This window comes from Salmo salar, chromosome 02 (assembly GCF_965601325.2).
Source record: "Salmo salar chromosome 02, fSalSal1, whole genome shotgun sequence".
NCBI classification, from domain to species: domain Eukaryota; kingdom Metazoa; phylum Chordata; class Actinopteri; order Salmoniformes; family Salmonidae; genus Salmo; species Salmo salar.
The window spans coordinates 16,695,554-16,720,906 of record NC_138292.1 but is presented as its reverse complement, the minus strand read 5'-3'; the positions used below and the strand labels follow the sequence as shown (position 1 = coordinate 16,720,906).

Genomic DNA, 25,353 nt, shown 5'->3' with positions numbered 1-25,353 from the left:
ATCTTCTAAAATAATGAATTCAGAGTCATTTAGTTTGTACAGGACATCAGAAAGAGAGTTAAGTGCGTCTCCCGAAGCCGAGGGCGTTCTGTAGCAGCCGACTACAGTGATGTGGGAGTCCTTATATATATATACTGCTCAAAAAAATAAAGGGAACACTTAAACAACACAATGTAACTCCAAGTCAATCACACTTCTGTGAAATCAAACTGTCCACTTAGGAAGCAACACTAATTGACAATAGATTTCACATGCTGTTGTGCAAATGGAATAGACAACAGGTGGAAATTATAGGCAATTAGCAAGACACCCCCAATAAAGGAGTGCTTCTGCAGGTGGTGACCACAGACCACTTCTCAGTTCCTATGCTTCCTGGCTGATGTTTTGGTCACTTTTGAATGCTGGCGGTGCTTTCACTCTAGTGGTAGCATGAGACGGAGTCTACAACCCACACAAGTGGATCAGGTAGTGCAGCTCATCCAGGATGGCACATCAATGCGAGCTGTGGCAAGAAGGTTGGCTGTGTCTGTCAGCGTAGTGTCCAGAGCATGGAGGCGCTACCAGGAGACAGGCCAGTACATCAGGAGACGTGGAGGAGGCCCTGTCTTTTTTCAGATGTTCCTGGTATCGTATACGATCATTTTTTATTTTTTTTCTATGTCTGTGACCTCTCTGTGCTGTTTGTGGCTTCTTCTAAAAATAAAGACACATACTACTTAGTTTTCAACTTGTGCACACCTTGGATCATTTTCTAGATTCAATTAATTTAAAACATGATTAAATAAGCCTAAAGTAAAAAAATAAATAAAAAAGTAAAGTAAAAACAAATAAGATAATGGATTTGTGTCATTTCCACCACTTTCTGTCATTTCCACCACACTTAAGTTTGTGATGGAAATGACATTTCTATAGTTTCTGGAGAAAATTGAGACAGCTTAGCATGCTTTGATTAGTATTACAGCTAGCATATCGTTTACACTAAATACATAAAATATATTTAAAAAAATCAAAAGTTCTACCACAAATTAAAGAAATTATAGCCTGTTTGGAAATGACTGACAATTCAAATATTCTCTACACAAGCAATATTTACCTCGTTTTTTTTTTTTCAACTTCTGAACATCACATCTGGAACAACTGTCCACTGCAGCCATGTGCTCAGTGTCACAATATGTTTCCATGGTAACTAAATTAACATTCTCTTGAAAAACTTGAATGAGGAATTTGTCCTCAGTGGTGGAAATGACACCACTCCCAAAGGACAGGTATATTTTGTGTAAAAAAACATATAAAGGGCATACTCACAATAAATATTGATATAGATTTTATTTAATTGACTTTTTCTTTAGTACATAACATTATATAATGTGTAATTATTGTTTTCTCATAGAAAAACATAATAGAAGCTTAAGTCTGTGTCAAGGACAAGGGCAAAAAAGTGAAATTGAGGTATAAAATGCATCTGAAAAGTAGCTAAAATATTTGATAGAGGTGTTTTAAAAAAGTATGGGGTGATTCCACTTAACATACAAATATTTTTTTATAAAATCCCCAAAATTGACCCGAGGACATGGAAGTGACCGTAGTTGCAGAATCACCCAAATTAGAAATTGTTAAATCCAGTATACGATCCCAATAACTTTGATAGACATTTCAATTGTTATTTTGTTAGTATATTATACAGCCGAATTATGGAGCATTGCTGTGGGAGTGCTATTTATATCCCGTCACAACTCCTCATTCATCCATACTGTTTGTGTCCCATGATTGCAGTTTTGGAAATAAATGAACTATCCATCCATTAATGTTTCCTGTGTTGACTCACTGACTTTAGGGACGGGACCAGGAAGGGCACACTTACATCATTCAAGAAGATCGAAATGCATATTCCCATGAAAGTGATTGGGATCAAATGGTTGGTATGCAGGCAACATGGACGTTTGACCTGTAAAACGTGTCGAATTGTCACTCACGATTACCAGTGATGATAGCATAATTTATAATACGGTAGGCCTAATTTGGTGTTTTACGAATTCAAAAATAGATAATTTTCATTTAGTCACTTACAGTATGTGTAGGTATAGGCATTCATGCAATTTGGATGATGCATTGTCTGTATATTATAAAATGATTTTATACAAATAGGTTTTGTCAGTACCAAATTTCATTCAGAAATGATGGCTTAATAATAAAAGTGGTGTCCGGTAGCCTACCTATCCCACTGGTTGAAAACAATGCCGATCTTCTCTATGTAACAGTGTAGGTTCCGTCCCTCTCTTCGCCCCAACCTGGGCTCGAACCAGGGACCCTTGCACTGACACCCCACGAAGCCACAAAAGCCGCGGCCCTTGCAACGCAAGGGGAAACCCTACTTCAAGTCTCAGAGCAAGTGACGTCACTGATTGAAATGCTATTAGCGCGCACAACCGCTAACTAACTAGCCATTTCACATCGGTTACACAGTGTAGGTTCCGTCCCTCTCTTCGCCCCAACCCGGGCTCGAACCAGGGACCCTTGCACACATCACCAACTGACACCCCACGAAGCATCGTTACCCATCGCGCCACAAATGCCACGGCCCTTGCAATGCAAGGGGAAACCCTACTTCAAGTCTCAGAGCGAGTGACGTCACTGATTGAAACGCACCACCGCTAACTAACTAGCCATTTCACATCGGTTACATCTACACACATGCATAGAATGACAAATAAAAAAATGCTACTGCTACTACAATCAGCGAAATGTAGGCTAAACTGACAACGGAGTGAAGAGCAGAAATCTCAACTAGCAAGTAAGTCGCTGCAATGAAGATGTGTGTGCGCGAAGAGAGAATTCTACGCGCCATCGTAAAAACGCAACACCTAAATTTACTCGGGTCTGTCCACGGGACTTGTCGTCCTGCTTCTTGGCTGTTGGTCGAATCATTTTAGGTTTTAAAGCGCTCTCTGGTGGTGCATGATTACTGAGGTATAAAATTAACGGATGCTTCTGGGAGTCAGCCATGTTGACAGACGTCTAAATCTAGGGATAGTAAAAGGACTCATTCAAAGATATTTATAACTAATCCCTTTTTCGCTGTGACTCAGCTGAGTCTTCTTCTATGTCAAGGCGCTCCGCAAACAATCGTTTAAGTGCATGCCGCCACCTACTGTGCGGGAATGTAGGCACAGAGCAAGAGCGAGGTATTCTTATTTGGGTTTTATGGCGAACTACAATCAAAAGGTGTAGTGTCGCCCTCAACTGGACTGGGGGTAAAATAAATGACTAAATAAACATTCTAGCCAATGAGAGGGCAGATATGTGTGAGAACAACAAGCACAACTCCATTATAAAATTGTTTTTCTCCAAGTTTCCAAAATGCCACATGCGCCCACTTATCAGTAAATTCTTATCGACATAAACATAATGAAACTTAAATTCGATCAAATTAAACATTGTAGCAAATTAGACATTTTAATTTTATGGTTTTTTTATTTATTTTTATGTAACCTTTATTAAACTGTTGACCAAATTCGACATTCTCTCATTGACCTCCATAAAAAAAATCCCCAATTCCACTGGTTAACACTGTACTTTCGCACTGACAGACTTTAGAGCGGAGTCAAGCCTCTTGTTTCCTCGCTGGTTATATCCAAGATGGGTTTATCTCTGTGCTTCTTAACTTGTGGGTCGGTCCAACCAGGAGAACTCAAAATGCAATATATCAGCCAATAACATCTGTGGGGAGGAAATTCTTTGTAACATTCACTTTACAAACCCATCAGATTTTTCATGGATATTTGATGATGTAGAACAGTGAAACACATTTTCTTTAACAATAGATATTTTTAAACCAAAACTGTAGAAGTGAAAAAACAACAGCCTGAAGAGTTCTAAGAAATGTTCAAAGCCAAAACATTATGGTCATGACAAAACCGATAAGACTTTTTTTAATGACACCGGTAGGTGGCTCCTTGTTCTGGTCTGGTTCTCTCTGGGGTGGTGATGGTAATGTGTCCAGCTTTTCAACAGCAGTGTGCACATGTATCTCTCCTAGAGGCTTCTACCAGTGCCCCCCTCCTCCACTACCTTTCCCTTTACTCCTCGTCTTCTCCTCTTCCTCCAGGTCAAAGTCAGAATCACTCTCATTCTGACGCTCCTCCTCCTCAGGATCATAGTTCAACTGTCGATTCCTCTGTCGCCTGCTCCTCCGCTCTCCCACCTCCACTCCCTCCCCACTCTCCCCTTGGTGATAGCGTGTGACGAGGTTCTTGAGGCTGACGTTGTGGTTAAAGCTCTAGACGCAGCGCTGGCATTTGAAGGGCTTCTCCCCAGTGTGGACGTGCAGGTAAGACTTCAGCTGGCTGAGCTGGGCAAAGGAACGCTGGCACACCTGACACCTAGCAGGAGCAGAATGTAATGGAAAACATCAACACTTTGCAGTCCACTTTCAGCTGATAATACAAACAAACAAAACAGACATGTCAGAGGGAGATGTGTTCAGTATCAAACTAACAGAGAACGCAGTATAAAACACCAACCTGAAGGATTTGTTGTCACTGTGGCTCAGCTCGTGCCTCTCAAGCTTGCTAAGTTGGGGAAATTCCTTGTAGCACATGTTACAAATGTCTCTTGGACTCATGCTCTCTGAGATGGTGGTTCCGTTTCAAGATGTTGTAAAATCCCATGGGGCATTTGGAGCACCTATAGTGCAACTTTTTGACCTGGTGGTCGTCCTTCTCGTGTGTCCGCTTGTCTTCCCTGGCCTTGAATGGCTTGAGGCAGAACTTACAGTAGACATGCTCTTGATGGTGAAGCCTCTGGTGATGCTTGAGGCCAGCTTCATCCACACAGCGCTTCCCACAGACAGAACAGCTTGAACTTGTTCACACTGATGCCCCACACTGAGTAACGTTGAGATGAGGATGCCACAGTCAGGACAGAGAGGCCGTGAACTTTTGGAGTGCTCTTGACGGACGTGCTCCTCATAACTGCCGAGGTCATTAAACCGCATGCAGAGTTTGTCAAACCCAACAGGCTCCTCAGGCTGGCCATCACACACACAGCTTCTTGTGTCGGCGTGGAGTGTAGGCTCGCTCGCGCCGTCTCTCTCGCGCTCCATCACACACACACACACACACACACACACACACACACACACACACACACACACAAACACACAAACAGAATCTAAAGTCACCTCCGGCTCCACTGAGGGTTCCCACTCAGCATTAGCCTGCCGCTCCTCTCTGCTGGGCAGTCCCTTCATCTGTCTGTCTCTCATCTCCTTGCTCCTCCTCTAGGTGCAGAGCCCTTTCCTCCCTGTTGGGTGCAGTGTCTGCATCACTGTCCTGTGGATCCTCAGTCACCTCCATCACCAGAGAGCCAGTCAGCCCCAGTTCCCCCTTCTCAAACACCATGGCAGCCAACAGCTTCTTCTCTTCCTCGCTATAGGAGGCAACACTTCTCCTGCTTCACAGACCCATTCCTTTCCATCCTCAGGGAACAACTGTCGTCTATGTTTCTGTATTCACACGGAAGGACCACTGACACTTCACTCACCTAATTCAAATGAAAACAGAGATCAGTGTTACTGGCTACATGATGAAGTGTGTTTGACTTCATATGCATGCTGAAACCTATCTCATACAGCAGCATCATAACCTGTTCTCCGTGGTTCGACTCATCTGAGCTTCTGGGCTGAATGTTCACGCACTGGTCCTCCTCAATGGACGGACAACATTCTTCAGTGGCACTGCTGCCTTCTGGCCTATCAACAGTGACTGTGTTAATACCCTCTCCTGACCAACCATGATATCTGTCCTTCATGGCTCCCTCTTAACACAATAATAAGGAATTAGGAAACATATGTCCGTTTATATGACTTCGCCAAAGATTTCCTATGGCTTGCCTACATGTTGTGCATAGAATGCCCACTGATGGGACATAACTTTTAATCTTACTTCTTGACAGTTCCATTCTCTCATAATAGTCCCCGGGGAAAATGTTCTGAGCATACTAGTAACTTTCTGAGGTCGTCAGGCGGAGTATTGGCGTCAATGTTCAGGGCAACTAGCCATAGTCTCAATCGGTCCGGATCTCTCAATGGAAGTTGGTGAAACATTATATCTGACCCAGTCCTTGTGTTATGGCAAGTTTTTACAGTACACTCACGAACCGTATTGGAACAGGCGATGGAAGTCCGTCGATGTAACGCAAGTCTCAGCACACTTAGCTAGCTCGCTAACTTGCTAACGTTCTTCAGTGGTACAGTTGCTGTCTGGCCAATCAACAGTGACGGTTTTAAAACACTCTCCTGAACAACCATGCTGTCTGTCCTTCATGGCTCCATCTTGTCGACCTATGTGTTTACATACATAATAAAGTAGAAAACATATTTCCATTTATATAACATAGCCCAAATCTTTTCTATGGCTTAAAGCTAGCCAATTAAACTTCAGTAGCAAGCTACATTTCATTGCATACCAGCTAGCTACAACAGAGATACTGGAAGAATTGAATTTCCATTCCGTCGCTGCTACAAAGACACATAAACAGGAAGTGAGGCACAATTCCGTTCCAGAAATATGATTTCCAGGCAGCCAAGTAAATAAAAGTTCCTAGCTGCAACCTAGGTTAAAAATAATGACTTATTTTCAACCTAGGTTGCAAACTAGCCCTGCAAGTCTTGTGGTGGCCAACAGGGCTTAATAGCAGAGATATTTATTAGGAGGGCCGCAGAGCTATAGGGGGTGGTGGGGACCTTACTTGTCGGAGTGAGAGAGCGCTACACTTTAAAAACTCATTCATTTTTTATTTGATAAAATAATGTTATGGGAAACATTGTTCATTCTGTTTTCATGCTTAATGAGCTTTTGAATTGTTAATGAATCACTCAGTGTTTATCTCAATAGTGTGTGTGTCATCTTTGGAGGTAAGAAGACAGGAACATATAAAATATAGAATATTGCCCTCGTTTATCATCATATATCTACAAATGAAATAGACTGAGCGTAATTTAAAACAATGTTTTATTAAATCATAAATTCAACATCCTAAAAGTGCATAGGGGTTTATCTCAAATAAACTCCACATTTTAAAAGTCAATAAAGTTCAATCTAAGGAGAAAAAATGAATCATGCAGTAGCTTCTCATAACCTATGGCTTGTGGCTGAATGAGATACAGCTCTCCTCATAATAACCTATTCTAGTCACACCCTGGATACAATTTCCTCATCAGATTAGTATTTGCTGATGATCTCCTTAGCAAGTGCGATGTAAGCTGTCATGGCATCCTCCTTGGACATACCTATAAAATAAGAACACAAATACAACATTTACATTTATTTAACCAGGAAAAGCCCATTGAGACCCAGTCTCTTTTTCAAGGGAGACCTGGCCAAGAAGTCAGCAACAAGCAATACATTACAGAATTAAAACATAAAACATGATCCAGCCTAAAAAAAAGCATTTACACTCCTCCGTAACAGAGTCTCCCATCAATATTTGAAATTCATTCAGTGGCACTAACATATCTAGATGAAGCATGGATGGTAGATTATTCCATGCATCTGGTGCACAAGAAGAGAAGGCAGCTTTGCCTAATACTGTGAATGTCCTTGGGACTTTAAGTAGCAACCACCTAGCAGACCGGGTATGGCAACTGCTGGTGGTGAAGGAGACCAGACTACAGAGGTAAAGAGGGAGTTTACCCAAAAGGGCTTTGTAGATGAACACATACAAATGGATCTTTATGCGCATATAAAGTGAGGTCCAACCCACCATTTGGTAGAATGTGCAATGGTGGGTGAGTGACTTGGCATTTGTAATAAAGCGCAAGGATGCATGATAAACAGAGTCCAGTCTCTGTAAGACGGAGGAGGTTGTATGCACATACAACAAGTCACCATAATCAATTACAGAAAGAAAAGTGGCCTGAACAAGCTTCTTTCTCGCCATTAGCGGGAAGCAAGCCTTATTACTAAGATAAAAACCCAATTTCAATTGAAGCTTTGTCACAAGATTAATCACATGAACTTTAAAGGACAACTTGTCATCCAACCAAATACCTAGGTATTTGTAGGATGACACTTTTTCAATGGATAAGCCAATGCTAATGTTCAATGACAGAGTTCTAGCTCTGGTAAAAGTAATGAATTTAGTTTTTTGTATATTCCAGACCAGTTTGAGGCCATAAAGGGAGGCCTGCAGTGACAAAAGCAGTCTGGAGCTCTTCAACAGCCTGAACCAAAGAAGGAGCACATGAATATATAACTGTATCATCACTAGGGATTCATAGACCTTGGCCAGGATAGGGAGTTTAGAGATCGGACGATAGTTATTAGCATCTGAGGGATCTCCACCCTTTAGCAGTGGGAGGACATAAGCTGATTTCCAAATGTTGGGTATGGAATTGGTCAAGAGACTCAAGTTGAAAATGTGAGCCACAGGTTCAGTAATAATACCAGCTTCTATCTTTAAGAGGTAGGGGTCCAGGTTGTCTGGACCTGCAGACTTTTTAGTGTCTACAGCCTTTAGTGCTTTATAGACCTCAGTATAAGAAACAGGCTCAAAGTTAAAATGGTTCACATGAGGGCCTATATCATAGTTGACTGTAACAGAGCTTACATTAGAGGCCTGGGCCCCACCATTATCAAAAACTGAACCAGCAGATATGAAGTGCTTCTTAAAAACCCCTACAATATGGGCTTTATCCTTCATTAAATGGTCATGAAGGCCAGGGGATACATTAGAACCTGACACTGATTTGATTAGCTTCCAGAACTTGGTAGGGTTGTTTAGGTTCTTTGTGACTGCATTTAAATAGTAATCTGATTCGGACTTCCTGATCAATCCTGTGCATTTGTTTCTTAGCGCTCTGAAGTAGGTCCAGTCAATAGGAGCATTTGTATGTCTAGCTTGAGCCCAAGAGATATCTAATTCATTCTGCCAAGTTATCTGAAAACCAGGGATTGTCCCTTCCACTGATTCTACATTTCTCACAGGGGCATGCTTATCACAAATCAACAAAAATGTAATATAAAAATAGACCCAGGCAGTGTCAACATCGGGAATCAGATTTAATGTTAATATTATGGTACAGATCATGTAAGAACGCTTGCTCATCAAACTGTCTAAAATGTCTTTTAAAAATATAACAGGGTTTGTCATTTTTGTATTTCTAACAAGCAATTGCACAGTGATCACTGACATCATTACAGAATATCCCTGTCGATGTGTATTTGGGAGGGGTATTCGTTAGAATAATGTCCAATAGCGTTGATTTGTTAGGTGCTCTGGGATTCGGTCTTGTAGGCACATTAATTAATTGAGCGAGATTCAGAGAGTCACACAGTTCTTTAAAAGAGTCAGATACAGATGTAAGCATGTCCCAGTTCAAATCTTCTAAAATAATGAATTCAGAGTCATTTAGTTTGTACAGGACATCAGAAAGAGAGTTAAGTGCGTCTCCCGAAGCCGAGGGCGTTCTGTAGCAGCCGACTACAGTGATGTGGGAGTCCTTATATATATATACTGCTCAAAAAAATAAAGGGAACACTTAAACAACACAATGTAACTCCAAGTCAATCACACTTCTGTGAAATCAAACTGTCCACTTAGGAAGCAACACTAATTGACAATAGATTTCACATGCTGTTGTGCAAATGGAATAGACAACAGGTGGAAATTATAGGCAATTAGCAAGACACCCCCAATAAAGGAGTGCTTCTGCAGGTGGTGACCACAGACCACTTCTCAGTTCCTATGCTTCCTGGCTGATGTTTTGGTCACTTTTGAATGCTGGCGGTGCTTTCACTCTAGTGGTAGCATGAGACGGAGTCTACAACCCACACAAGTGGATCAGGTAGTGCAGCTCATCCAGGATGGCACATCAATGCGAGCTGTGGCAAGAAGGTTGGCTGTGTCTGTCAGCGTAGTGTCCAGAGCATGGAGGCGCTACCAGGAGACAGGCCAGTACATCAGGAGACGTGGAGGAGGCCCTGTCTTTTTTCAGATGTTCCTGGTATCGTATACGATCATTTTTTATTTTTTTTCTATGTCTGTGACCTCTCTGTGCTGTTTGTGGCTTCTTCTAAAAATAAAGACACATACTACTTAGTTTTCAACTTGTGCACACCTTGGATCATTTTCTAGATTCAATTAATTTAAAACATGATTAAATAAGCCTAAAGTAAAAAAATAAATAAAAAAGTAAAGTAAAAACAAATAAGATAATGGATTTGTGTCATTTCCACCACTTTCTGTCATTTCCACCACACTTAAGTTTGTGATGGAAATGACATTTCTATAGTTTCTGGAGAAAATTGAGACAGCTTAGCATGCTTTGATTAGTATTACAGCTAGCATATCGTTTACACTAAATACATAAAATATATTTAAAAAAATCAAAAGTTCTACCACAAATTAAAGAAATTATAGCCTGTTTGGAAATGACTGACAATTCAAATATTCTCTACACAAGCAATATTTACCTCGTTTTTTTTTTTTCAACTTCTGAACATCACATCTGGAACAACTGTCCACTGCAGCCATGTGCTCAGTGTCACAATATGTTTCCATGGTAACTAAATTAACATTCTCTTGAAAAACTTGAATGAGGAATTTGTCCTCAGTGGTGGAAATGACACCACTCCCAAAGGACAGGTATATTTTGTGTAAAAAAACATATAAAGGGCATACTCACAATAAATATTGATATAGATTTTATTTAATTGACTTTTTCTTTAGTACATAACATTATATAATGTGTAATTATTGTTTTCTCATAGAAAAACATAATAGAAGCTTAAGTCTGTGTCAAGGACAAGGGCAAAAAAGTGAAATTGAGGTATAAAATGCATCTGAAAAGTAGCTAAAATATTTGATAGAGGTGTTTTAAAAAAGTATGGGGTGATTCCACTTAACATACAAATATTTTTTTATAAAATCCCCAAAATTGACCCGAGGACATGGAAGTGACCGTAGTTGCAGAATCACCCAAATTAGAAATTGTTAAATCCAGTATACGATCCCAATAACTTTGATAGACATTTCAATTGTTATTTTGTTAGTATATTATACAGCCGAATTATGGAGCATTGCTGTGGGAGTGCTATTTATATCCCGTCACAACTCCTCATTCATCCATACTGTTTGTGTCCCATGATTGCAGTTTTGGAAATAAATGAACTATCCATCCATTAATGTTTCCTGTGTTGACTCACTGACTTTAGGGACGGGACCAGGAAGGGCACACTTACATCATTCAAGAAGATCGAAATGCATATTCCCATGAAAGTGATTGGGATCAAATGGTTGGTATGCAGGCAACATGGACGTTTGACCTGTAAAACGTGTCGAATTGTCACTCACGATTACCAGTGATGATAGCATAATTTATAATACGGTAGGCCTAATTTGGTGTTTTACGAATTCAAAAATAGATAATTTTCATTTAGTCACTTACAGTATGTGTAGGTATAGGCATTCATGCAATTTGGATGATGCATTGTCTGTATATTATAAAATGATTTTATACAAATAGGTTTTGTCAGTACCAAATTTCATTCAGAAATGATGGCTTAATAATAAAAGTGGTGTCCGGTAGCCTACCTATCCCACTGGTTGAAAACAATGCCGATCTTCTCTATGTAACAGTGTAGGTTCCGTCCCTCTCTTCGCCCCAACCTGGGCTCGAACCAGGGACCCTTGCACTGACACCCCACGAAGCCACAAAAGCCGCGGCCCTTGCAACGCAAGGGGAAACCCTACTTCAAGTCTCAGAGCAAGTGACGTCACTGATTGAAATGCTATTAGCGCGCACAACCGCTAACTAACTAGCCATTTCACATCGGTTACACAGTGTAGGTTCCGTCCCTCTCTTCGCCCCAACCCGGGCTCGAACCAGGGACCCTTGCACACATCACCAACTGACACCCCACGAAGCATCGTTACCCATCGCGCCACAAATGCCACGGCCCTTGCAATGCAAGGGGAAACCCTACTTCAAGTCTCAGAGCGAGTGACGTCACTGATTGAAACGCACCACCGCTAACTAACTAGCCATTTCACATCGGTTACATCTACACACATGCATAGAATGACAAATAAAAAAATGCTACTGCTACTACAATCAGCGAAATGTAGGCTAAACTGACAACGGAGTGAAGAGCAGAAATCTCAACTAGCAAGTAAGTCGCTGCAATGAAGATGTGTGTGCGCGAAGAGAGAATTCTACGCGCCATCGTAAAAACGCAACACCTAAATTTACTCGGGTCTGTCCACGGGACTTGTCGTCCTGCTTCTTGGCTGTTGGTCGAATCATTTTAGGTTTTAAAGCGCTCTCTGGTGGTGCATGATTACTGAGGTATAAAATTAACGGATGCTTCTGGGAGTCAGCCATGTTGACAGACGTCTAAATCTAGGGATAGTAAAAGGACTCATTCAAAGATATTTATAACTAATCCCTTTTTCGCTGTGACTCAGCTGAGTCTTCTTCTATGTCAAGGCGCTCCGCAAACAATCGTTTAAGTGCATGCCGCCACCTACTGTGCGGGAATGTAGGCACAGAGCAAGAGCGAGGTATTCTTATTTGGGTTTTATGGCGAACTACAATCAAAAGGTGTAGTGTCGCCCTCAACTGGACTGGGGGTAAAATAAATGACTAAATAAACATTCTAGCCAATGAGAGGGCAGATATGTGTGAGAACAACAAGCACAACTCCATTATAAAATTGTTTTTCTCCAAGTTTCCAAAATGCCACATGCGCCCACTTATCAGTAAATTCTTATCGACATAAACATAATGAAACTTAAATTCGATCAAATTAAACATTGTAGCAAATTAGACATTTTAATTTTATGGTTTTTTTATTTATTTTTATGTAACCTTTATTAAACTGTTGACCAAATTCGACATTCTCTCATTGACCTCCATAAAAAAAATCCCCAATTCCACTGGTTAACACTGTACTTTCGCACTGACAGACTTTAGAGCGGAGTCAAGCCTCTTGTTTCCTCGCTGGTTATATCCAAGATGGGTTTATCTCTGTGCTTCTTAACTTGTGGGTCGGTCCAACCAGGAGAACTCAAAATGCAATATATCAGCCAATAACATCTGTGGGGAGGAAATTCTTTGTAACATTCACTTTACAAACCCATCAGATTTTTCATGGATATTTGATGATGTAGAACAGTGAAACACATTTTCTTTAACAATAGATATTTTTAAACCAAAACTGTAGAAGTGAAAAAACAACAGCCTGAAGAGTTCTAAGAAATGTTCAAAGCCAAAACATTATGGTCATGACAAAACCGATAAGACTTTTTTTAATGACACCGGTAGGTGGCTCCTTGTTCTGGTCTGGTTCTCTCTGGGGTGGTGATGGTAATGTGTCCAGCTTTTCAACAGCAGTGTCCACATGTATCTCTCCTAGAGGCTTCTACCAGTGCCCCCCTCCTCCACTACCTTTCCCTTTACTCCTCGTCTTCTCCTCTTCCTCCAGGTCAAAGTCAGAATCACTCTCATTCTGACGCTCCTCCTCCTCAGGATCATAGTTCAACTGTCGATTCCTCTGTCGCCTGCTCCTCCGCTCTCCCACCTCCACTCCCTCCCCACTCTCCCCTTGGTGATAGCGTGTGACGAGGTTCTTGAGGCTGACGTTGTGGTTAAAGCTCTAGACGCAGCGCTGGCATTTGAAGGGCTTCTCCCCAGTGTGGACGTGCAGGTAAGACTTCAGCTGGCTGAGCTGGGCAAAGGAACGCTGGCACACCTGACACCTAGCAGGAGCAGAATGTAATGGAAAACATCAACACTTTGCAGTCCACTTTCAGCTGATAATACAAACAAACAAAACAGACATGTCAGAGGGAGATGTGTTCAGTATCAAACTAACAGAGAACGCAGTATAAAACACCAACCTGAAGGATTTGTTGTCACTGTGGCTCAGCTCGTGCCTCTCAAGCTTGCTAAGTTGGGGAAATTCCTTGTAGCACATGTTACAAATGTCTCTTGGACTCATGCTCTCTGAGATGGTGGTTCCGTTTCAAGATGTTGTAAAATCCCATGGGGCATTTGGAGCACCTATAGTGCAACTTTTTGACCTGGTGGTCGTCCTTCTCGTGTGTCCGCTTGTCTTCCCTGGCCTTGAATGGCTTGAGGCAGAACTTACAGTAGACATGCTCTTGATGGTGAAGCCTCTGGTGATGCTTGAGGCCAGCTTCATCCACACAGCGCTTCCCACAGACAGAACAGCTTGAACTTGTTCACACTGATGCCCCACACTGAGTAACGTTGAGATGAGGATGCCACAGTCAGGACAGAGAGGCCGTGAACTTTTGGAGTGCTCTTGACGGACGTGCTCCTCATAACTGCCGAGGTCATTAAACCGCATGCAGAGTTTGTCAAACCCAACAGGCTCCTCAGGCTGGCCATCACACACACAGCTTCTTGTGTCGGCGTGGAGTGTAGGCTCGCTCGCGCCGTCTCTCTCGCGCTCCATCACACACACACACACACACACACACACACACACAAACACACAAACAGAATCTAAAGTCACCTCCGGCTCCACTGAGGGTTCCCACTCAGCATTAGCCTGCCGCTCCTCTCTGCTGGGCAGTCCCTTCATCTGTCTGTCTCTCATCTCCTTGCTCCTCCTCTAGGTGCAGAGCCCTTTCCTCCCTGTTGGGTGCAGTGTCTGCATCACTGTCCTGTGGATCCTCAGTCACCTCCATCACCAGAGAGCCAGTCAGCCCCAGTTCCCCCTTCTCAAACACCATGGCAGCCAACAGCTTCTTCTCTTCCTCGCTATAGGAGGCAACACTTCTCCTGCTTCACAGACCCATTCCTTTCCATCCTCAGGGAACAACTGTCGTCTATGTTTCTGTATTCACACGGAAGGACCACTGACACTTCACTCACCTAATTCAAATGAAAACAGAGATCAGTGTTACTGGCTACATGATGAAGTGTGTTTGACTTCATATGCATGCTGAAACCTATCTCATACAGCAGCATCATAACCTGTTCTCCGTGGTTCGACTCATCTGAGCTTCTGGGCTGAATGTTCACGCACTGGTCCTCCTCAATGGACGGACAACATTCTTCAGTGGCACTGCTGCCTTCTGGCCTATCAACAGTGACTGTGTTAATACCCTCTCCTGACCAACCATGATATCTGTCCTTCATGGCTCCCTCTTAACACAATAATAAGGAATTAGGAAACATATGTCCGTTTATATGACTTCGCCAAAGATTTCCTATGGCTTGCCTACATGTTGTGCATAGAATGCCCACTGATGGGACATAACTTTTAATCTTACTTCTTGACAGTTCCATTCTCTCATAATAGTCCCCGGGGAAAATGTTCTGAGCATACTAGTAACTTTCTGAGGTCGTCAGGCGGAGTATTGGCGTCAATGTTCAGGGCAACTAGCCATAGTCTCAATCGGTCCGGATCTCTCAATGGAAGTTGGTGAAACATTATATCTGACCCAGTCCTTGTGTTATGGCAAGTTTTTACAGTACACTCACGAACCGTATTGGAACAGGCGATGGAAGTCCGTCGATGTAACGCAAGTCTCAGCACACTTAGCTAGCTCGCTAACTTGCTAACGTTCTTCAGTGGTACAGTTGCTGTCTGGCCAATCAACAGTGACGGTTTTAAAACACTCTCCTGAACAACCATGCTGTCTGTCCTTCATGGCTCCATCTTGTCGACCTATGTGTTTACATACATAATAAAGTAGAAAACATATTTCCATTTATATAACATAGCCCAAATCTTTTCTATGGCTTAAAGCTAGCCAATTAAACTTCAGTAGCAAGCTACATTTCATTGCATACCAGCTAGCTACAACAGAGATACTGGAAGAATTGAATTTCCATTCCGTCGCTGCTACAAAGACACATAAACAGGAAGTGAGGCACAATTCCGTTCCAGAAATATGATTTCCAGACAGCCAAGTAAATAAAAGTTCCTAGCTGCAACCTAGGTTAAAAATAATGACTTATTTTCAACCTAGGTTGCAAACTAGCCCTGCAAGTCTTGTGGTGGCCAACAGGGCTTAATAGCAGAGATATTTATTAGGAGGGCCGCAGAGCTATAGGGGGTGGTGGGGACCTTACTTGTCGGAGTGAGAGAGCGCTACACTTTAAAAACTCATTCATTTTTTATTTGATAAAATAATGTTATGGGAAACATTGTTCATTCTGTTTTCATGCTTAATGAGCTTTTGAATTGTTAATGAATCACTCAGTGTTTATCTCAATAGTGTGTGTGTCATCTTTGGAGGTAAGAAGACAGGAACATATAAAATATAGAATATTGCCCTCGTTTATCATCATATATCTACAAATGAAATAGACTGAGCGTAATTTAAAACAATGTTTTATTAAATCATAAATTCAACATCCTAAAAGTGCATAGGGGTTTATCTCAAATAAACTCCACATTTTAAAAGTCAATAAAGTTCAATCTAAGGAGAAAAAATGAATCATGCAGTAGCTTCTCATAACCTATGGCTTGTGGCTGAATGAGATACAGCTCTCCTCATAATAACCTATTCTAGTCACACCCTGGATACAATTTCCTCATCAGATTAGTATTTGCTGATGATCTCCTTAGCAAGTGCGATGTAAGCTGTCATGGCATCCTCCTTGGACATACCTATAAAATAAGAACACAAATACAACATTTACATTTATTTAACCAGGAAAAGCCCATTGAGACCCAGTCTCTTTTTCAAGGGAGACCTGGCCAAGAAGTCAGCAACAAGCAATACATTACAGAATTAAAACATAAAACATGATCCAGCCTAAAAAAAAGCATTTACACTCCTCCGTAACAGAGTCTCCCATCAATATTTGAAATTCATTCAGTGGCACTAACATATCTAGATGAAGCATGGATGGTAGATTATTCCATGCATCTGGTGCACAAGAAGAGAAGGCAGCTTTGCCTAATACTGTGAATGTCCTTGGGACTTTAAGTAGCAACCACCTAGCAGACCGGGTATGGCAACTGCTGGTGGTGAAGGAGACCAGACTACAGAGGTAAAGAGGGAGTTTACCCAAAAGGGCTTTGTAGATGAACACATACAAATGGATCTTTATGCGCATATAAAGTGAGGTCCAACCCACCATTTGGTAGAATGTGCAATGGTGGGTGAGTGACTTGGCATTTGTAATAAAGCGCAAGGATGCATGATAAACAGAGTCCAGTCTCTGTAAGACGGAGGAGGTTGTATGCACATACAACAAGTCACCATAATCAATTACAGAAAGAAAAGTGGCCTGAACAAGCTTCTTTCTCGCCATTAGCGGGAAGCAAGCCTTATTACTAAGATAAAAACCCAATTTCAATTGAAGCTTTGTCACAAGATTAATCACATGAACTTTAAAGGACAACTTGTCATCCAACCAAATACCTAGGTATTTGTAGGATGACACTTTTTCAATGGATAAGCCAATGCTAATGTTCAATGACAGAGTTCTAGCTCTGGTAAAAGTAATGAATTTAGTTTTTTGTATATTCCAGACCAGTTTGAGGCCATAAAGGGAGGCCTGCAGTGACAAAAGCAGTCTGGAGCTCTTCAACAGCCTGAACCAAAGAAGGAGCACATGAATATATAACTGTATCATCACTAGGGATTCATAGACCTTGGCCAGGATAGGGAGTTTAGAGATCGGACGATAGTTATTAGCATCTGAGGGATCTCCACCCTTTAGCAGTGGGAGGACATAAGCTGATTTCCAAATGTTGGGTATGGAATTGGTCAAGAGACTCAAGTTGAAAATGTGAGCCACAGGTTCAGTAATAATACCAGCTTCTATCTTTAAGAGGTAGGGGTCCAGGTTGTCTGGACCTGCAGACTTTTTAGTGTCTACAGCCTTTAGTGCTTTATAGACCTCAGTATAAGAAACAGGCTCAAAGTTAAAATGGTTCACATGAGGGCCTATATCATAGTTGACTGTAACAGAGCTTACATTAGAGGCCTGGGCCCCACCATTATCAAAAACTGAACCAGCAGATATGAAGTGCTTCTTAAAAACCCCTACAATATGGGCTTTATCCTTCATTAAATGGTCATGAAGGCCAGGGGATACATTAGAACCTGACACTGATTTGATTAGCTTCCAGAACTTGGTAGGGTTGTTTAGGTTCTTTGTGACTGCATTTAAATAGTAATCTGATTCGGACTTCCTGATCAATCCTGTGCATTTGTTTCTTAGCGCTCTGAAGTAGGTCCAGTCAATAGGAGCATTTGTATGTCTAGCTTGAGCCCAAGAGATATCTAATTCATTCTGCCAAGTTATCTGAAAACCAGGGATTGTCCCTTCCACTGATTCTACATTTCTCACAGGGGCATGCTTATCACAAATCAACAAAAATGTAATATAAAAATAGACCCAGGCAGTGTCAACATCGGGAATCAGATTTAATGTTAATATTATGGTACAGATCATGTAAGAACGCTTGCTCATCAAACTGTCTAAAATGTCTTTTAAAAATATAACAGGGTTTGTCATTTTTGTATTTCTAACAAGCAATTGCACAGTGATCACTGACATCATTACAGAATATCCCTGTCGATGTGTATTTGGGAGGGGTATTCGTTAGAATAATGTCCAATAGCGTTGATTTGTTAGGTGCTCTGGGATTCGGTCTTGTAGGCACATTAATTAATTGAGCGAGATTCAGAGAGTCACACAGTTCTTTAAAAGAGTCAGATACAGATGTAAGCATGTCCCAGTTCAAATCTTCTAAAATAATGAATTCAGAGTCATTTAGTTTGTACAGGACATCAGAAAGAGAGTTAAGTGCGTCTCCCGAAGCCGAGGGCGTTCTGTAGCAGCCGACTACAGTGATGTGGGAGTCCTTATATATATATACTGCTCAAAAAAATAAAGGGAACACTTAAACAACACAATGTAACTCCAAGTCAATCACACTTCTGTGAAATCAAACTGTCCACTTAGGAAGCAACACTAATTGACAATAGATTTCACATGCTGTTGTGCAAATGGAATAGACAACAGGTGGAAATTATAGGCAATTAGCAAGACACCCCCAATAAAGGAGTGCTTCTGCAGGTGGTGACCACAGACCACTTCTCAGTTCCTATGCTTCCTGGCTGATGTTTTGGTCACTTTTGAATGCTGGCGGTGCTTTCACTCTAGTGGTAGCATGAGACGGAGTCTACAACCCACACAAGTGGATCAGGTAGTGCAGCTCATCCAGGATGGCACATCAATGCGAGCTGTGGCAAGAAGGTTGGCTGTGTCTGTCAGCGTAGTGTCCAGAGCATGGAGGCGCTACCAGGAGACAGGCCAGTACATCAGGAGACGTGGAGGAGGCCGTAGGAGGGCAACAACCCAGCAGCAGGACCGCTACCTCCGCCTTTGTGCAAGGAGGAGCAGGAGGAGCACTGCCAGAGCCTTGCAAAATGACCTCCAGCAGGCCACAAATGTGCATGTGTCTGCTCAAACGGTCAGAAACAGACTCCATGAGGGTGGTATGAGGGCCCGACGTCCACAGGTGGGGGTTGTGCTTACAGCCCAACACCGTGCAGGACGTTTGGCATTTGCCAGAGAACACCAAGATTGGCAAATTCACCACTGGCGCCCTGTGCTCTTCACAGATGAAAGCAGGTTCACACTGAGCACATGTGTCAGATGTGACAGAGTCTGGAAACGCCGTGGAGAACGTTCTGCCGCCTGCAACATCCTCCAGCATGACCGGTTTGGCGGTGGGTCAGTCATGGTGTGGGGTGGCATTTCTTTGGGGGGCCGCACAGCCCTCCATGTGCTCGCCAGAGGTAGCCTGACTGCCATTAGGTACCGAGATGAGATCCTCAGACCCCTTGTGAGACCATATGCTGGTGCGGTTGGCCCTGGGTTCCTCCTAATGCAAGACAATGCTAGACCTCATGTGGCTGGAGTGTGTCAGCAGTTCCTGCAAGAGGAAGGCATTGATGCTATGGACTGGCCCGCCCGTTCCCCAGACCTGAATCCAATTGAGCACATCTGGGACATCATATCTCGCTCCATCCACCAACGCCACGTTGCACCACAGACTGTCCAGGAGTTGGCGGATGCTTTAGTCCAGGTCTGGGAGGAGATCCCTCAGGAGACCATCCGCCACCTCATCAGGAGCATGCCCAGGCGTTGTAGGGAGGTCATACAGGCACGTGGAGGCCACACACACTACTGAGCCTCATTTTGACTTGTTTTAAGGACATTACAACAAAGTTGGATCAGCCTGTAGTGTGGTTTTCCACTTTAATTTTGAGTGTGACTCCAAATCCAGACCTCCATGGGTTGATAAATTGGAATTCCATTGATTATTTTTGTGTGATTTTGTTGTCAGCACATTCAACTATGTAAAGAAAAAAGTATTTAATAAGATTATTTCATTCATTCAGATCTAGGATGTGTTATTTTAGTGTTCCCTTTATTTTTTTTGAGCAGTGTATGTTCACTTTAACCGCAAGCAATTCAAAATGTTTGGCTTTGGTAATCGAGATCATTTCAGTGATGATAAACTCGGATTTAACATACATTGAAACCCAACCTCCTTTACTAATCCGATCCGTTCTAAAAACCGTGTACCCATCAATACAAATCGAGTTATTTGACACAGATTTCTTTAGCCAAGTTTCTGATAAAAACCATTACGTCTGCATTTGTCGTTTTGGCCCATATTTTAATCATGGCTATTTAAAAAATAAATATTCCTCTGATATTAACATGCAAGAGGCCAAAACCTGCTCTGTTTTTAAAATCATAGGGAGTCGATAAAAAATTGCATGGTATCTACCGGCCCAGGGTTTGGTTGCACATTACCAGAGATCATCAATAAAAGCACAACAATATATCTCAGTTGCCCAATACGTGAGGATTTGGCGGAGCCAGCACCATTGTCAATAAAATGAACTGAGTCTTTCGAAACAGAAAAAAAGTAATTCAATAGTTTGAGATTTTGGAAGTATGCCATCAAGTGTAGGTCCAGTTGCGCTTGAGAGTGTTACAAATGTAATTGCAGAGAGAGACCAAGTTCCTAGTGGTATTGACATGATGGTCTCGGAGTGTTTGCAAATTGAAGGGCATAAAGCGAAGATAATTCACTCACCCATTGATCATTCAGCCTATTTAATCCAGGATGGCATTGAGTAAAGAGCAGTAACAGATACATAATGCCGGTTTTTAGAGGTATTTCAGCACAGGTGTGCAACGACCAGTAGACGTGTATAACAAGGTAGATTTTCCCACCGCCCACGGTGCATCAGGTTTTCCAATCCGATAACCGCTTCTCCGCTCCTAGTCTTCAATGCGCACCTGCGCTCGCGTAACAGGCCTTGCGCGCAGACAGGCGCTCCTGACACGGCGAGCTCCAACTCCAGAAAGGTGTAATAAAAAATAAAGGCCTTCTCAATCCGAAATCTTTGTATAAGTAAATGTCGTAAAATAGAGACTGAGATATAAAAATAATAGTTGTTATATACAGCATCCACCTTCACGTAAAAAGTATTTGCTTCTGTAAACAGGACCAGGGTCATTAAAACATAAAAACTCTTAAAACTCTGCTCTCAAGTATCACACATACAAACGGACAGACTGATTGGCTACCATCTTGGATTCGTACCAGTGTACACTATATTATTTTCAATTAAACGTGTTGGTGAATGGTGATTGCAGCCTTCAATGCCAAGTACAATCTCTAGATGGGTGTTATCATTACCCCTTACTGTAGCATTCTGTTCACTAAATGTTCATCACTGGATTAGAATGTTCCAAAGACTGAAACAAGGGTAGAGGATGGAGGGCTAGTGTGGAGGCCATTCCTTTTTTCCATTATGCAAGAAGACAAAATCCTTTTATTTTACCTTTCCTAGAATCCCAGGCCTCCCACTTGGCTTTTCCCTTCATGTCTAACATGCCTGGTTTGTCTGTGGAGAACAAGAGAGGACAGTATTTAGGACATCAGTGGTGACTGGTAAAAAAATGAAGAGAACTTCAGAGGAACCAGACCAGATTTAAGGTTAGGCTTTACGTTCTATTGGCCTACCAATACTAGTGTGGGTATCTGATATGGCCATTTTGGAAAGCAGTTTTCTGATATCTGGGAGATGAGCAGCCTATCTACCCAGAATTTGCTAAAATAATTGTTATTCTCTCCATATAATTGTAATGGTCCTTTCACTTGTGTATGTTCTGTACAATTATGTATTTCAATTAGCATGTTTTAAATTGCACAAAGAAAATTCCGTACCAATGTTGATGTCTGCAAATATGGCCTGCTTATACAGACCATACATGTCCAGCAGCTCCTGGTCTGAAGGTCTGGACTTCACCTTCTTCACATCATCTGCTACTCGCTCAAACTCTGCCTGCACGGAGAGATGGAAGAATGGAGGGAAAGGGTCAGATGGGAAAACAATACAGCAAAGAAACTCCAGAATGTAACCTAATCTACAGCATTACAGTCTATTACTGCCCACTACCGAGCAGCCAAACAGTGGGTCCTTATTCCATTTAGAGCTGTGGATGCCAATTTGTTCGCATGAATAATCTACTTTACACAGATCTCCAATAAATAAAAAAACAGCAAGGCTAAATGGGACAATGGGCACATTCATCTAATCAGAAAGGAAACCCCCAAACGAATTTCTGTTCCACATGCAGTTTTAATAAAACAAAAACACTTTTTGGTTGTACATTCATTCAATCTCACTACAGTGTAATGTTAAGTTGGCCCAAAACCAACCAGAAGAAAGTTGACACTGTAAGATCATCTGGTTGTTTCAACTTTCTTCTGGTTGGTTTTGGGCCAACTTACACTGTAGTAAGATCAAATGAATGTACAACCAAAATAAAAAAGGGGTGTGCAGTGCATTCGGAAAGTATTCAGACCCCTTCACTTTTTCCACATTTTGTTACGTTGCAGCCTTATTCTAAAATTGATTAAATAATTTCACCCCTCATCAATCTACACACAATACCCCATAGTGACAAAGTGAAAACAGGTTTTTAGACATTTTTGCACATTTATAAAAAATGTAAAACAGATATCACATTTACATAAGTATTCAGACCCTTTACTCAGTACTTTGTTGAAGCACCTTTGGCAGCGATTACAGTCTCACGTCTTCTTGGGTATGACGCTACAAGCTTGGCACACCTGTATTTATTTATTTTATATTTATTTAACTAGGCAAGTTAAGAACAAATTCTTATTGTTACAATGACGGCCTACCCCAGCCAAAACAGGACGACACTGGTCCAATCGTGTGCCGCCCTATGAGACTCCCAATCACAGCCAGTTGTGATACAACCTAGAATCGAACCAGGGTCTGTAGTGATGCCTCTAGCACTGAGATGCAGTGCCTTAGACCGCAGTGCCACTCGGGAGCCCCTGTATATTGGACCTGTGACTCTAGGTTTTTAATACAATCAGTTGGTTAGATTTATTTCCCCCCGTTACTGAAATAGTTGTTCCTGTTCAAATGGTTTAGGTTGTCTTTTTTTTAAATCAAGTTTCCTAACCCTGACAGTCATTCTGAATGTAGGTTGTGGGTGAATAAAAATTCCAACTGTTGGATATCTTAACTCTGGCTGGATTACAATAAGAACTACACATCACTTTGTAAGCCACCAAAATGTGACTTGCATGCCTAATGTGGCCTGTAAACCAGGAGTTTCTTAGCACCACTGTGTTAGGGTAAAACGAGGCAATCAAAGTAAGGCCTTATGATATGTGTAATGTATTGTCAAGTTTAATTTTATTTATTTGTTTATTTTACCCCTTTTTCTCCCCAATTTTGTGGTATCCAATTGGTAGTAGTTACAGTCTTGTCTCATCGCTGCAACTCCCGTACGGACTCGGGAGAGGAGAAGGTCGAGAGCCATGCGTCCTCCGAAACACAACCCAATCAAGCCGCACTGCTTCTTGACACAATGCCTATCCAACCCGGAAGCCAGCCGCACCAATGTGTCGGAGGAAACACTGTACACCTGGCGACCTGATCAGCGTGCACTGCGCCCGGCCCGCCACAGGAGTCGCCAGTGCGCGATGAGACAAGAATATCCCTGCCGGCCAAACCCTCCCTAACCCGGATGACGCTGGGCCAATTGCGCGCCGCCCCATGGGCCTCCCGGTCGCGGCCAGCTGGTCAAGTTTAATTTTAATGATAACATTCACCTAGGAACTTATTTGGTGAAAGCCACAGGCCTTTAACATGCAAGAATACACCAACAATGTCTCTGTCACTAACAAATATAGTCATGGGTGGTAACTCTACCATTCCCTCAAAAAGAAAAGTCACCATTTGAAATATGCAAATTAGGCTTTAAACCCCAAACAGTGTAACAGTGTTTTTGTTTAACACTAATAGGAGTTAACTCTTGATCAACACTAGTGTTGAACAGAAATAACACAGAGTTCATTATCTCATAGTGTTACATTTGAGTAACACTGACAAGTTTAATGCAGTGTTCATTTTTTACACTTTCGGAGTGTTACATTTAAGTGTTATAAAAAAAAGTACTTTTTACACTCTATAGTGTGGGACCATATGTACTCTGAGATGGTGATAAAATTAACTATTTAAGTGTTGATTTAACGATGCAAAATGTGCTGTGTACATAGTGGGAGCAGCACAGCAACAACATTATTGCTTAATTATAATAAGTAGTACATGCAATGTTTCATTCTAATAGGTTACAGTAGCCTAGCTATTATTGGTCTTGGAATCGTGATAGCACTGCATACTTAGTCTGTAGAAACATTAATATTTGATCTCAAGGGCCTCTGTTGATGACGGCAGCTGGTATCCAATACACCTCAGCATCCTTGCGCATAATTCCGAGATGGCTAGCAAATCAAGCTCTAAATGTAATACGCATTTAAAACAATACACAGGCACGACTCAGTAAATAGAGAACATAACGGTAAACGTAGTCTATATGTGTATGTACAAGCCTACCTACCACCAGCTACCACATCAGTCGGCCAATCGCATCTCTTACAAAAACGTAGGCCTAACCCCGTTATCTAGATCGACTCATCACTTAGATAGAAGATGTGTACGCCAAGTGTGCAGGGAAAACATAGCCTACCTGAAGAGACATCTCGCAAAGTTAAACTCCGTAGGCTACTGTAGGTAGTATTAGCCCAAAGTGTCCTCTCGGCTGTGTGAATAGCTCTGACTGCAGCTGTAACAGACTGGGAGCTTACAGTAAATATCGGTCAACGCCTCGGGAGTCGGGACCGCAGTGGGGTGGATAGACAGCTGATTGGCTGACCAAACATTCTGAGACGCGGCGCGTAAAGGACGCTAAAATAAAATAAGATTTAAAAAGGACACTTGCAT

At 42.0% G+C, this 25,353-nt stretch overlaps 1 protein-coding gene and 2 long non-coding RNA genes across 5 annotated transcripts; all 3 read right to left on the bottom strand.

Moving 5' to 3' along the window:
* Positions 1 to 1,307: 1,307 nt before the first annotated feature.
* On the bottom strand, positions 1,308 to 6,545 carry LOC106597244 (uncharacterized). 2 transcript variants are annotated; one of them, XR_001326892.3, is made up of 3 exons: positions 5,644 to 6,545; positions 4,521 to 5,541; positions 1,308 to 4,379 (listed from the first exon to the last, which is right to left on the bottom strand). It is a non-coding gene; the product is annotated as an uncharacterized LOC106597244 (long non-coding RNA). The 2 variants fall into 2 exon arrangements; XR_006759922.2 differs by having other exon boundaries at positions 4,521 to 6,545.
* Positions 6,546 to 10,686: 4,141 nt separating this feature from the next.
* On the bottom strand, positions 10,687 to 15,898 carry LOC145860059 (uncharacterized). 2 transcript variants are annotated; one of them, XR_014380144.1, is made up of 3 exons: positions 15,005 to 15,898; positions 13,900 to 14,902; positions 10,687 to 13,758 (listed from the first exon to the last, which is right to left on the bottom strand). It is a non-coding gene; the product is annotated as an uncharacterized LOC145860059 (long non-coding RNA). The 2 variants fall into 2 exon arrangements; XR_014380143.1 differs by having other exon boundaries at positions 13,900 to 15,898.
* Positions 15,899 to 16,354: 456 nt separating this feature from the next.
* LOC106597654 (acyl-CoA-binding domain-containing protein 7) lies at positions 16,355 to 25,273 on the bottom strand. Its single transcript, XM_045698475.2, has 4 exons — positions 25,100 to 25,273; positions 22,254 to 22,371; positions 21,868 to 21,930; positions 16,355 to 16,649 (listed from the first exon to the last, which is right to left on the bottom strand). The coding sequence occupies exons 1-4, from the start codon at positions 25,109 to 25,111 to the stop codon at positions 16,582 to 16,584; spliced, it is 261 nt and encodes an 86-aa protein (XP_045554431.1). The 5' UTR covers positions 25,112 to 25,273; the 3' UTR covers positions 16,355 to 16,581.
* Positions 25,274 to 25,353: the final 80 nt, after the last annotated feature.